This window comes from Podarcis tiliguerta (assembly GCF_965153285.1).
Source record: "Podarcis tiliguerta genome assembly, chromosome: 2".
Classification (NCBI taxonomy): Eukaryota; Metazoa; Chordata; class Lepidosauria; order Squamata; family Lacertidae; genus Podarcis; species Podarcis tiliguerta.
Genome location: NC_139535.1, coordinates 88,745,089 through 88,757,210, shown reverse-complemented (window position 1 = coordinate 88,757,210; position 12,122 = coordinate 88,745,089). Strand labels below are relative to the sequence as shown.

At 44.6% G+C, this 12,122-nt stretch overlaps 1 protein-coding gene across 13 annotated transcripts in view; it reads left to right on the top strand.

Annotated features, from left to right (window-relative positions):
• Positions 1-12,122, top strand: part of TMEM94 (transmembrane protein 94) — a 68,304-nt gene that overhangs the window by 29,805 nt on the left and 26,377 nt on the right. For 7 of the 13 annotated variants that reach the window (XM_083429831.1, XM_083429830.1, XM_083429829.1 and 4 more), the window contains 9 exons: positions 1,540-1,676; positions 2,767-2,969; positions 3,734-3,885; positions 4,463-4,565; positions 5,854-5,940; positions 6,688-6,804; positions 8,386-8,442; positions 10,359-10,463; positions 11,528-11,692. In XM_083429831.1, coding sequence (XP_083285957.1) covers positions 1,540-1,676; positions 2,767-2,969; positions 3,734-3,885; positions 4,463-4,565; positions 5,854-5,940; positions 6,688-6,804; positions 8,386-8,442; positions 10,359-10,463; positions 11,528-11,692 — 1,126 coding nt within the window. The remainder of the gene's footprint in view (positions 1-1,539; positions 1,677-2,766; positions 2,970-3,733; positions 3,886-4,462; positions 4,566-5,853; positions 5,941-6,687; positions 6,805-8,385; positions 8,443-10,358; positions 10,464-11,527; positions 11,693-12,122) is intronic. The other 6 variants (XM_083429824.1, XM_083429823.1, XM_083429822.1 and 3 more) reach the window with 1 other exon arrangement.

Sequence of the window (12,122 nt, the reverse complement as noted above, 5' to 3'; positions counted from 1 at the left end):
TCCTAGCTGTTCCCCATCCAGTACTTCCCAGTTTCTGCCTTTTGAAGTATGTCCCTCTGCAAACCAGTGTTCCAAATCTATACTGTCCCACTGCTCCTGGGAAGATTCAGGATCCTGATCAGGGGGAGGCTCCCACCATTCCTCCTCCATGCAGCCCTCCTCAGCACGGTCTGTGACATGTGTCTTCCAAGTCCAGGATGGACACCCAGTTCAGCATAGAGTGCTTGGGCTGCCAATGACTGGCTTTGAAAAGCTTATTGGGTTGTTTTTTGTTTTTGTTTTTTAATATTGCTGCTGGCACAAGGAGATTTCTAACAAGCAGAAGGATTGGGGATGTTTTTAACCTGCTGGAAGCCCAGCCAGATGGGTGGGGTAATAAAAATAAAAATAAAAAACTATTATTATTATTATTGTGATTTGAATCTATTAAAGGCATAGGAGCCCTGTCCAGCCTTGGCAGTCTTCCTGTGTGGCATTATATCATGAGTCAGATGACTGCAACTGAGTTGCATATTTAGATGAATGAATGAATATTTTTACATGTCACCCATGTTGGTGTACAGCAGGGGTGTCTAACTCAAATTCATTGGGGGCCGCATCAGCAGTTTGGTCACCCTCAAAGGGCTGGTTGTATCTGTAGGACTTACAGTACAGGAGAGAAGGGTTCAGGCAGCCGTTGGATCTGTCACATCACAGGATGGCATGCACTCAATATAAAAACAAGTGGAGGTTTCCTGAATGCATGTAAAGTGGAGGTTTCCTGTGTAGAATGGCCAGCGCCGCTAGAGGGCAGACGTTCTCTGGTTTGTAGGCTGCCACGCATGAGCTGAAGAGGCGGCTTTCTTGTGTAAAAAAAAAAAAAAAAGCGAGAATAAAAGGTGAAGGCTGGCGGCCGGCGGCGGCTACACGGGCCACATGACGAGGTCTGGCGGGCCGGATTCGGCCCGCGGGCCTTATGTTTGACACCCGTGGTGTACAAGGTGCCAAAGCAACAACCGATGAACATTTTGCTTTTAATTTTACAAATATGATGGCAGTGTTTAATCCGGACCCCTCAAAGGATTTTTAATGGGTTTAGCGATCCTCATTTGAATTAAGCTGGATAATACAGACGATCCTAGAAGGTGCAAAAGGTTCCGTGCCCTTGTCAGTAGCAGGTGGGGTGGGGTGGAGGAGGTGCTTACCTGACCTCCCAGCACATGAGTTGCTGTTTCTTACTGGGAGAAGCAAGGCAGCAGGGAGAGCAGCATGGTGCAACTGGACCAGCAGAAACACTGGACCGCCTTGCTTGGTGCATTTGCACCCCTCTGCATCCTTGCTGCCGCCTTGTGCCTCCCACTCCCGGTAAGCAGCAGAGACTCACCTGCCAGGAGCTCAGGTTCTGTAAGTGCCTCTGCCCCACCATGCCAGCTGCTCTTGGGCTAGAGGCTTCCCTTCTTGTGACTCCTGCCAGGACAGCCGGCAGGAGGGACGCATGGGGACATATATTTCATTCCTTTATTCAGCTGCCTGCAACCTCTGATGTTTTGCTTTGAACAGTGAAGGTTCTGAAATTGTGAACGCCTTGGCCCTGTTCCTCTTGGTGCTGCTCGACGTCCTCTTGATTGGACGGCAAGAGAGGCTAAAGCGCCAAGAAGTCGAGAAGAGACTCCGGGACATCATTGGCAGGATAAATGGTGAGGCCGCCTCTCTCCCCACACTGCCCCTCGCTCCTGTTTGCTATCCTGTGTAACCACATCCTTGCTGTAATTTTAGTGCCTACTGTCCATTAGTTCTTATGTAATGCCTTAAAAAGCAAATTCTTAATTAGGGGCAATTGTTGCTTTCATATCATGGTCGTATGGAATCTTGTCCCTTTAACACCCCAGAACTATCTTTGTCTTCCATCACAACCACAGCTATTAGTTCTCCCCCTACCATACCTTCATAGTCTACCCTTATGACTTATTCACAGGACAAATGTACTAGGCTAGGTTTGCCCTTTCTTCCCCTCCCTCATTTGGCACCCTGTTTTTCCAGCAGCCAAGTGTATTCTCTCCTCTTCCGGATTCCCATCACAAAAGCTTAACACAACTTTCACCTGTACATCCTCGCACTATCAGGGGAATGGGGGAACTGTTTTCCCCATTGTCATTTGCAGCGGCCTCCTCTCCTTGCTGCCCCCACCACTCCCCACTCCCCACTTTCCACTCTCTCATAGGCAAATATATACACTGATTTTCCAAAGATGTGGAGGCTCCTGCTGCCTGCCCTACAGGGAGAATACTTGAGGACAGCTGCTGGAAGCCACACAGTCTGTGTGAGGATCGAACCAGAAGTGACATTAACTGTGTGCTTTCATGACTTAGGAGAATGTAAATAGCAGCTGCAAGGGGGCTTGAGTAGCAGTTTGACTACAGGGACTGGAAAGAGAGGGGGAGAAGGAGTTTAACTTCTTCCCTACCATAGTCTTGATGAAAGTCGTGCCCTGGAGCTGCATTGGTACCCGTGGAGGCTTCCTTCCTGGTGCAAATTGCAGCTTCAGGAGGGTGATCTTTGTCAGGATTGCCGTGGGGCAGTCCTTATAGTTTCACTGCTACCCAAGCACCACCTTTGCAGATGCTGTTTGCATTTTTTTAATGGTGCATTCATGCAATTAAGGCAATCCATGCACTAAGATGCATCCAGAATGGATTCCTGCCGTAGTGGGGGATGTGGCTTCTCACCCAAAGCCCACCCACTCTGGCCATGGCACCACCATACCTCTCCTGCTAATCTATTTTTCAGATGCCTTGAAGGATGGCAAAGAGCTGAGCTGGACAACCTCCATGTACCCTGACCTTCACATGCCCTTTGCCCCCTCCTGGTCACTCCACTGGGTCTACCGGGACGGCCATCTTGTCAATCTTCCAGTCAGCTTGTTAGTAACGGGTGATGTCGTTGCCCTGAGGCCAGGGCAGGAGTCCTTCACTTCTCTCAGAGGGATTAAGGTAACTCAAGTTTCTTCTCTCTTTGCACCAGGGTCCTAAGTATTGTAAGGGCCAATGCTTTTTTTCCAGCGGGTATTCAAGGGCACCTCCTTCTTTTGGTTAAAAAGTGTGACACTTACTTTGAATTTTCCACTTTATCCCATTAACAATTAATATTCATATAATTCTTAATAACACTTCTGCTAAAACCTTTAAATTTTTTCAAAGTTAAAATGTGTTAGGATAAATTACAGAACAAAAAATTGAAGAAGAGGGAAAGGATTTGTTGAACCAGCAATTTGAACTAGAAAAAAAAGGGAGGTGCGAGGAAGTCGAGGAAATAAGCAAATGAAAGATACAGATATAAAATATGGATGTGTGTTTAAATGTTTTTGTTTTCCTTATGTTGTATTGTTGTATTGTATTTTTTTTATTGTTGATGTATTGTTTGTTGAATTTATGTATTGATTTTCTTTATTGTCTTTCTTTTCATAATTATAAAATATTCAATAAATATTATTTTTAAAAAAATACTTAGAAGCAGGGGGGGAAAGTGTGACACTTACTGTAACAACTTCATGGTGAAACAAAACAAAATAAACAAAATAAAATTAAAAAATTAAAAAATTCCTTCCAGTAGCACCTTAGAAACCAACTAAGTTAGTTATGGGTATGAGCTTTCGTGTGCATGCACACTTCTTCAGTTGCACACTTCTTTTGTGCATGCACACAAAGGATCCCTGAGTTTGCCCATTTTCAGCTTTTGTCTCCCATTCTTCTAACAGGATGATGAGCACATTGTCCTGGAGCCTGGGGATCTCTTTCCCCCCTTTTCTCCACCACCCTCTCCAAATGGGGAGGTGAAGAAGGGACCTCAGAATCCACAACAGTATCGACTCTTCCGTGTCACAAAAACACCAGTGATTGACAATGTCAGGTAAGTTCAATGTGAGGACAGTCTGTTACTGAAATTTGAAGTAAGGTAGCAGAATGGATGGAGAATTCATCTGAAACAGGGCATTTTTGGTGGTGGCTTCCTGGCTATGGAACAAACTCCCAATGAAAATAGGGCAGCCCCCCTTTTCATATGTGTTCAGTAAACATGCAAAAACCTTTTTGAAAAAAATATTTAGTTATCCAGGCTTTGGGCTGAGAGTTTTATGACATTTTTACACCGCTGGTATTAACTGTTTCCTTGAATATATGCTGTAGTGCTGCTTTTAAATTGTTTTCATCTGATTCTGTTTTTGTGATCTGCCTTCAGCTCCCTTTGGGGAGGAAGGACAAGTTACACATTTGAAATAAACAAATAAAATATGTTCAATCTATCCTGTGTTCAGTTATAACTGCAAGAATACATTATAGTCACAAAAATCTGACAAATCAACTCTTTGGATGGAATATACCAGTCCCATACAGTGGTTTGCTGTATAAAGCTAGGAGGTATAAGGGAAAAAAGCAATAAATACCTGGAACTTTGCAAAATCCTCAGTAGATCTTTTGTTATGTTTCAGATTATGTTTAGACATGGCTTTGTCACGTTCTGTGACTGCTCTGGATAACGAAAGGTTCACTGTACAGTCGGTGATGCTCAAGCTTGCCGTTCCCATTGTGCTGGTACGTCCTGCTTTTTGTGCTGCTTTTTGTGACCAGGCTTGGTCCAATCAGGCACCAGGTGGCTGGGACCATTGCATTTGACTACAACTTCCTGTGACCTGAGCAGTTCTAACTCATGCAGTGGGTTCTTGATTGGTTTTGGGTATCGGTCATACTCTTTGGAGCTCAGCATTCAGTGGTAGAATATGGGAATTACTTGGTTTGTGCACAGAAGAGAATTTGTTAAAATCCATGAATGATCATGGCAAGCCCTGGATTTTCAGACTCCAGTTTATATGTATAGTATGCATCATTTTAAGGCAAATCCTTTTTTTTAAGGCAAATCTTAAGGCAAATTAAGTAAACAGGCTCCATTAATTAATGCATTTTTTGTCACATTTAAAATTAGTCACTACTTATAGGGCCTGGGATGGCTCAGTTGGTAGAGAGCATGAAACTCTTAATCTCAGGGTCATGGGGCAAAAGATTCCTGCATTAGAGGGGCTTGGGCTACATAAACCTCGTCCCTTCCAATTCTACAGTTCTATTCCTTTTTTAGATTTAGATTTTTAAACTTTTATTTCCAACACAGTTGTAGGACACCTGCTTTGCATGCAGAAGGTCTTGTATTCAGTCCATCATCTCCAGGTAGGACTGGGAGTGTCCCCAGCCTGAGACCCTGGAGAGCCTTCTGATGGTTGGTGCTGAGCCAGTTAGAAGAATGCTCTTTGGTGTTAGGCAGCTTCCTGATCAGTTCTGGGAGACATTTAGTTTTTTCAAATGGCTTGGGCCATTGAGGCTCTGATTGCTTTCATGTAATAATAACCAGAAGGTGTTTCTGTAGTGTTTTAAGTGATATAGCTACACCTATCATAGTGATTTTTTGTTGGGACGCGGGTGGCGCTGTGGGTTAAAGCCTCAGCACCTAGGACATGCCGATCAAAAGGTTGGCGGTTTGAATCCCCGCGGCGGGGTGCGCTCCCGTAATTCGGTCCCAGCGCCTGCCAACCTAGCAGTTCAAAAGCACCTTCGGGTGCAAGTAGATAAATAGGGACTGCTTACCAGCGGGAAGGTAAACGGCGTTCCGTGTGCTGCTCTGGCTCGCCAGATGCAGCTTGTCACGCTGGCCACGTGACCCGGAAGTGTCTGCGGACAGCGCTGGCTCCCGGCCTATAGAGTGAGATGGGCGCACAACCCTAGAGTCTGGCAAGACTGGCCCGTACAGGCAGGGGTACCTTTACCTTTACCTTTTATCATAGTGATTTACATATATGGGCTTCTAATGCTTTCTCCTTTCCTTAAACGGCAGATTGGTTTCCTGATCACCAATGCCATACGCTTTGTTTTCATGGCTCCTGGAGTTGTCCCTTGGCAATACACATTGCTTCAGCTGCAGGTAAAACAAGAATGTGTTTTTATTTTCTCTGAACTTCAGTTAGTTTCCCTATATCAGGAAAGACATACCTTTCTGGGCTATACTGGTGTGTGTGTGTGTGTGTGTGTGTGTGTTTGTGTGTGTACATGCTTGATGCAAATCTACCTAACTATGATGTGGATGTAAAATTGATTTTAAACACTAATTCACCAAGAAGCTTCTGTGGCCTAAATGTAGTTTACCTTCTGTTCTTTATTTTTCCTGTGGGGATATTTGTCCTCTGTTAGTGTTCAGGTTTAGCCTGTGTCTAGAAACATCTCTCCTCTTGGACTTCCATATGCTTGTTTTGATTAAGTTTCCTTTCGCATCTGAGATTCATATGGAAACTGTAGCTTTTCCTCTCTATTTAAAAGTACCATGATGGGTTTGTAGGTGATCAGCACTTTAAATCTACAGAGGAACACTGATCATCTGCAGCCCATACATGTCCAGACAGAATAGCAGAAGTGGCCTTGGAAGCACAGTGGTGTTCATTTAACCTTGTCTCTTCTTCACTTGTGTGTGTGTGTGTGTTTCTTTGTACATCTGTTCATTGATCTTGAGCGCTGGACACATCTTGGAAGTATAAGTAATAATGTTCTTGTGAGCAAGCAGTTCCTGCTCACTGGTGTGTGTGTGTGTGTGTGTGTGCGCGCGCGTGCTGTTGTTGGGGAAGTGACGGAGCCAATCTTCAGCTATACTAACTGGAGACCGGGAATGCCTTCACAGGTCAATGGGGTCCTGCCCATCCTCCCGCTGCTGTTCCCTGTCCTGTGGATTCTTGCCACTGCCTTTGGTGAAGCCAGAGTCCTGGCCCAGATGAGCAAGACCTCACCCACTTCCCTGGTAGGTGCTTCTACAACATCATGTTGTTGGGAAGAGGGTGGACTGGGTACAGGCAATTCTGGACTACTGAGACAAGAGGGGAGTTCACAAATGTTTCCTAGGTCTGAAAAGTACAAATACAGTGGGCCTGTGTTTTTCCATTTTGCCCTGTGAACCTTTGAAACTGGATCAGTTGTGGGTACAAGTGGAAGTATTGCCATGGGGTGGGGGGACGAACATAGTAGTAGTAGTAGTAGTAATAATGATGATGATGATGATAATAATAATAATAATAATAATAATAATAATACTATAGTATTCTTTATATGCCACCCATCATTCAACAGAATAGTTGGAAGTAGAACTGACACGGGTCTGTTAGGTTTGGGGAATGGGCAAAATGGGGGTGGTAGGAAGTCCTGATGGACAAGCTGCTGGGTTTCAGCTCTCAGCTCTGAATAATTTCTCCGAAAGGCTTGAACAACGGAGATGGTAGGTCCAAGTGCCTTTCTTGCCTGTCGCAGCCAGTATTTGGGCTCTAGCTTTTGACTGTTCTGCAAAGTCTTCTTAATAATTGTCTAATATCTGTAAAGCCAGATTTTGTGTGGGTTCTCCCCCCCCCCCCAATCTCTGGGGTGCAAGAATAATAGGAGAGGCTTTTTATCTTCTGTGTGAAGGGAGAAAGGGGGCAGATGGTTCATCTGTCAGTTGATTCCTACCACTCCAGATGTTACTTCTGTCTCTTCCATTCTCTGCCCTCTTCTCTCTCTCTCTCTCTTCTCCATTTCTGCTTGTTGCAGGCATGTAAAGCTTAAGTTCCTTCTCTTCCTCTTCCCCCTTTCCCCACCTTGTTGCCAGCACCTCCATGTTCCCTGTCACCCACACTTGTGTTCCCAGTTGTTTTCATGTTTGCTTTCTCTATCCTGCCGGTTCTTCCCCCCTCTGTGATTAAATTTCAGATGTGATTCTGCATCGCTGTCACCTGAATGCTTGTTTGTGTCTTAGTTCCATCTTGACTTAGAGTAGCATCCTCTCTTGTATCTATTTCCCCCCAAATCTGTTTGGAATATAGCATTTACAGCCCTTTCCTCCTTGATCAGGCTCTTGGATCATGTGTCCTCCTGTCTTCTCCTGGCCTTCCCTTCACCTATTGGATCTGAGCTCTTGTTCTCTCATTCTGCATGATGCTATTCCTTTCTTTCCATCACCTTTCCCCCAGTTTCCTCTTCAAACCTTCTTGTGGGCCACCTTTGTATTTGATGTTCCTCCTGACCATTCTGAATGGGGGTAATGTACCCAGTTCAGATCAAATACTATCATCTTCTACATTGAGACACCAGTCCAAGATGAACCTCGAGTTTCCTTCACCGATTCCATCTCTCGAAGATACTCAGAAAAAAGGACAAGTGTCATTTGGGTTCCAATTCTTGACTTGGACAAAGCGTAGCCAAGGCAGGGTTCTGGATTCTGTTCCGGTCCTGCAGAGAAAAGCCCATTTCTCACCCATATCTTTCCACTCGTGAAAAAATGTTTTCCAAGGGATGTTCCTCATGCATCATTTCTCAGCACCTTGATAGTAACCAATTTGTTCTCTTGCTGCAGCTGGCTAAGTTCTCAGAGGACACACTGAGCAGCTACACAGAGGTGGTATCTACCCAGGTACTATTTTATTAACCAGTCTTGCATCCTGTTCTTGTGGTGTCGCACAGTGCCGTAAGATCCTCTCCATCCTCTCTCTCTGTGATCTGCTTGCCCACTTGTGCTTATATCCTGCTGCTGGTGTCTCTCGCTTTGTTGGCGCTTTCGTTTGCTCCTCCTGCGCTTCGCATGCCGGATGCACACTCCCCCCCCATGCTCTTTCTCATAGCAGATGCTCACAGTTCCCTTTGATTGTCTGAGAGCGAAAGGCGTGATTCAAGCCTGCGGTTGCCTAGAATGTTTAAAATCTGAATCTTAAACAAGCTGAGTTTCAAATCCTATATTGATTGCCCTTCTGGGTGGAAATAGCTCACTGAGAGAGACCGGTAAGTATCACAGGGACTTGGACAGACTTTGATATAGACAAATCATTGAAATCAAAGTAGGAAGAGGAAGAATGGAAATCACACTCATATGGTTTTATTGAACTGGACAGGGGGAAAACAGAAGGGCAGTTGGCCCTGGAGTCTCTGTGTTGCAGTCTATTTTTGTAGTTAGCTCTGCTGATGTTGTTGAACTGCAACTCCCATCAGCCCCAGCCAGCATGACTAGTGGCCAGGGCTACTGAGAATTTTAGTTCAGCAACATCCGGAGGGCCACAGGTTCTCCACACTTGGGGTAGCACCGTGACCACCTCAATATGTCTGCCCTTCTCTGCAGCTGTACTTTCATAGATGCTCAGACTTCATCACAATGAACTCCAGAAGGCAGTTTGTCCTTGCTTCACTCTCGCCCACCAAAAACGTAATTTAGTCAAATGGAATCAAAATGATTTATTGGCGGCACTGCTTGCTTTCCTCAGTCAGAAGCAAGGACCAATTTGGGCTGCTCATTGACTTCTGTAGCGACTACACCAAGGATTGGGTGAGTGGGTGGGAAATACTGTGGCAGTAAATTTTCTTGGTAAATCTTCAATAAATTGTTACCCAAAATTGAACCCATCTATAGCATTTAACTGATAATACTGATGATACGAATACACTTTGTTGGCTGCCTATTAGCTAGTGAGCCAAATTCCAGGTTTTGTTACTAACATTTAAAACCCTAAGCAACTTGGGACCAGGATATCTGGCAGACACAGACCAGGCCAATCTTTAAGAACTTCTGAGGAGACCCTGCTGGTCATTCCATGACTAGTGGATTGCCAATAGTCAGTCAGTTCATTGTGTTTTAGCAGACAGCCATTATACACATGAAAATAATAAATAATGCAGTGGATTGTCACCCTATGACAACGTGGAAGTGGGCCTTCTTGGTGATGGCACCTACTCTTTAAAATGCCCCCCTCCCCGCTAATTAATGAGACAAAGAGGATAATGACTTTTAAATGCCTCTTTAAAATTGCATATTTACCCAAGTTTTTGTAGACTCTGCTTCCAATTTTTTTTTTTTTTGGTACAGTGTGCTTGTGTTTTATTAACTTGTTTTTAAGATATTCTGTTGTTGTATTTTAATTGGGTTAAGTGGTATGAAATATTGGAAATAAATAAATTATAGCCTCCCTTTCCACCAGTTTGCCTCCAATATCAGATTGTGTCATTGCTCCTTAGCAATGAACAATAAAACTGAGCAATAAAACCACAATGCAGCATGAAAATCCATCGAGTGAACCTTATAAATGAAATCTCATGCTACAAGCATTTTTGTACAACCTGTGTATTGATCATCTCATCAAGTTTCTTCAAGCACTAGATCTCTTGTTTATGTACATCAGGCTGTACCTTCCTTCCTTCCTTCGGGAATGTGAAGCAGCACACTTTCCTGTAGTCCTGCCTTTTCTGGAAATGGATCTCATTTCACAATGAACCGAAACTCCTTGCCTCTTTTCCTTCACTTTGTGTATCCATTCGTGTCCAATTCCCCCCTTTTTTTGGCAGGAAATGATGCGGTGCATCTGGAGCCACTTCCTGCATGTTCTGAAGGGCAGGTCTCCAACCCTCACCTTCACCTCTAGTTTGCTTCACAGCCTGGGATCTGTCACAGTAAGTATGCTTGCAAGGAGCGATCTGCCAGTGAGCATCCTAGTTGCAGGGTCTGCCTGCAGGGGTCCTTAGGTTTCCTGTTTCTTTTACAGGGCAAGGGCTATAGCTCAGCGGCAGAGCATATGCTTTTCCAAGTCGGGCTGGAGATGTCCTCTTGTCTGAAATCCTGGAGAACATTAAGCTAGATAGGCCAATTGCCTGACTCCGTATCAAGGCAGCTTCCAAAAGATTCTTCTAAATCCCATGAGGGCAGCTGTATTGTTAGCTGGATATTTCTGAGTTAGTGACTTAGATAATACATTCAGCTTGACCCTGATGTCTGAAACACAGGAGGTCAGATTTCTGCAGTGACCATGGGCAAGCTCTTATGACCTGGATGGACTAGCTAGCTGTTTCTTGCTTCAAGCAACTGACAGTAGTATCTGCTGGTCAGGGAAAAATGTGGTAGACCCAAGCTCTTTCTTTTTAGATTAATCACATATAAATCTGAACTTCCTGTTTTGTGCCTTGCAAGCATTTATACTCCAAATACTTATTCTAGAGTTGTGCCTTCTGCCCTCTCTCTCTCTCTCTCTCTCTCTCTCTCTCTCTCTTTTGGTAGCATTCCTCATTCCTGCACATAGCATAGATAGTTTTCAGGAGATTGTCCTATGTGGAGCAGCCTGGGAAACCTGCGGCAGTGAGTCATAAAGGACACTGACAAGGGTCACATTTTGCTTTTGCTTTCTTCAGCATGAATGCTTCTTGGCCTTAGATGGCTTATCACTAAACTGGGGAGGCTGCTTGCCACTGAGCCATCCTATCTTTAAACTATCTTGTGGTGGCACCTGCGCATTAAACTGACAGAGATGTTGAGGAGGTTAGTGCTGTATTTGGTAGCATTAAGGGAAGTCTCCAGGGATGGGAGGCTACTCAGAAAGGGCCTTTCCTTCTGCTGTCCATTGTGCTTGAAGGCTGAGGTGATACGGCTGATATTTATCTGCCTCAGTGATTCATGCACAGTCTTGCCAATAGTTTTTTGTGTGTCCCTGGGGTGTTGTGGGATGTCTTGGGCCTGTTTTTAGGTGCTTTGCTGTGTGGATAAGCAAGGAATTCTGTCCTGGCCTAATCCCAGTCCAGAGACGGTTTTGTTCTTCAGTGGTAAAGTGGAACCTCCTCATAGCAGCCATGAAGACCTGACAGATGAACTCTCCACACGCTCCTTCTGCCACCCAGAATTGGACGAAGAGGTGAGAGACAGCTTTTTGGACCACAGAGTCTGGTTTGTCAAGAAATTCTGCCTTCTTTTCTCCCCAGTTTCTAGAAGACCCCTCAACCCTCTTGTGTCTTAACATCTGCCAGAGAGACCCTTTTCAGGCTTTCACCCTCTAGCAGTGCATTACTGGCATCTCGTCAGAGCAGGGTCCTTCTTCACAGTTGCCCAACAATGTGGAATGAAGCTTGTGCCCCAGGAGGGTGTACTCAGCCTCATTTTTAGCTGGGATTTTCAGTTAATAAAAAAACCCTGGTCTGCTTTGTCTATCCTTTGATAAACTGCTTCCGGTTTGCTTTCTAATTTTAGCTGACTTTCTATCGTTTTATTGGATGCTATTGGTTTTTATACTGTTACTGCAAAGCGCTTTGTAAATTTTAGTTTTGAAAAGCGGCATATAAATAAAC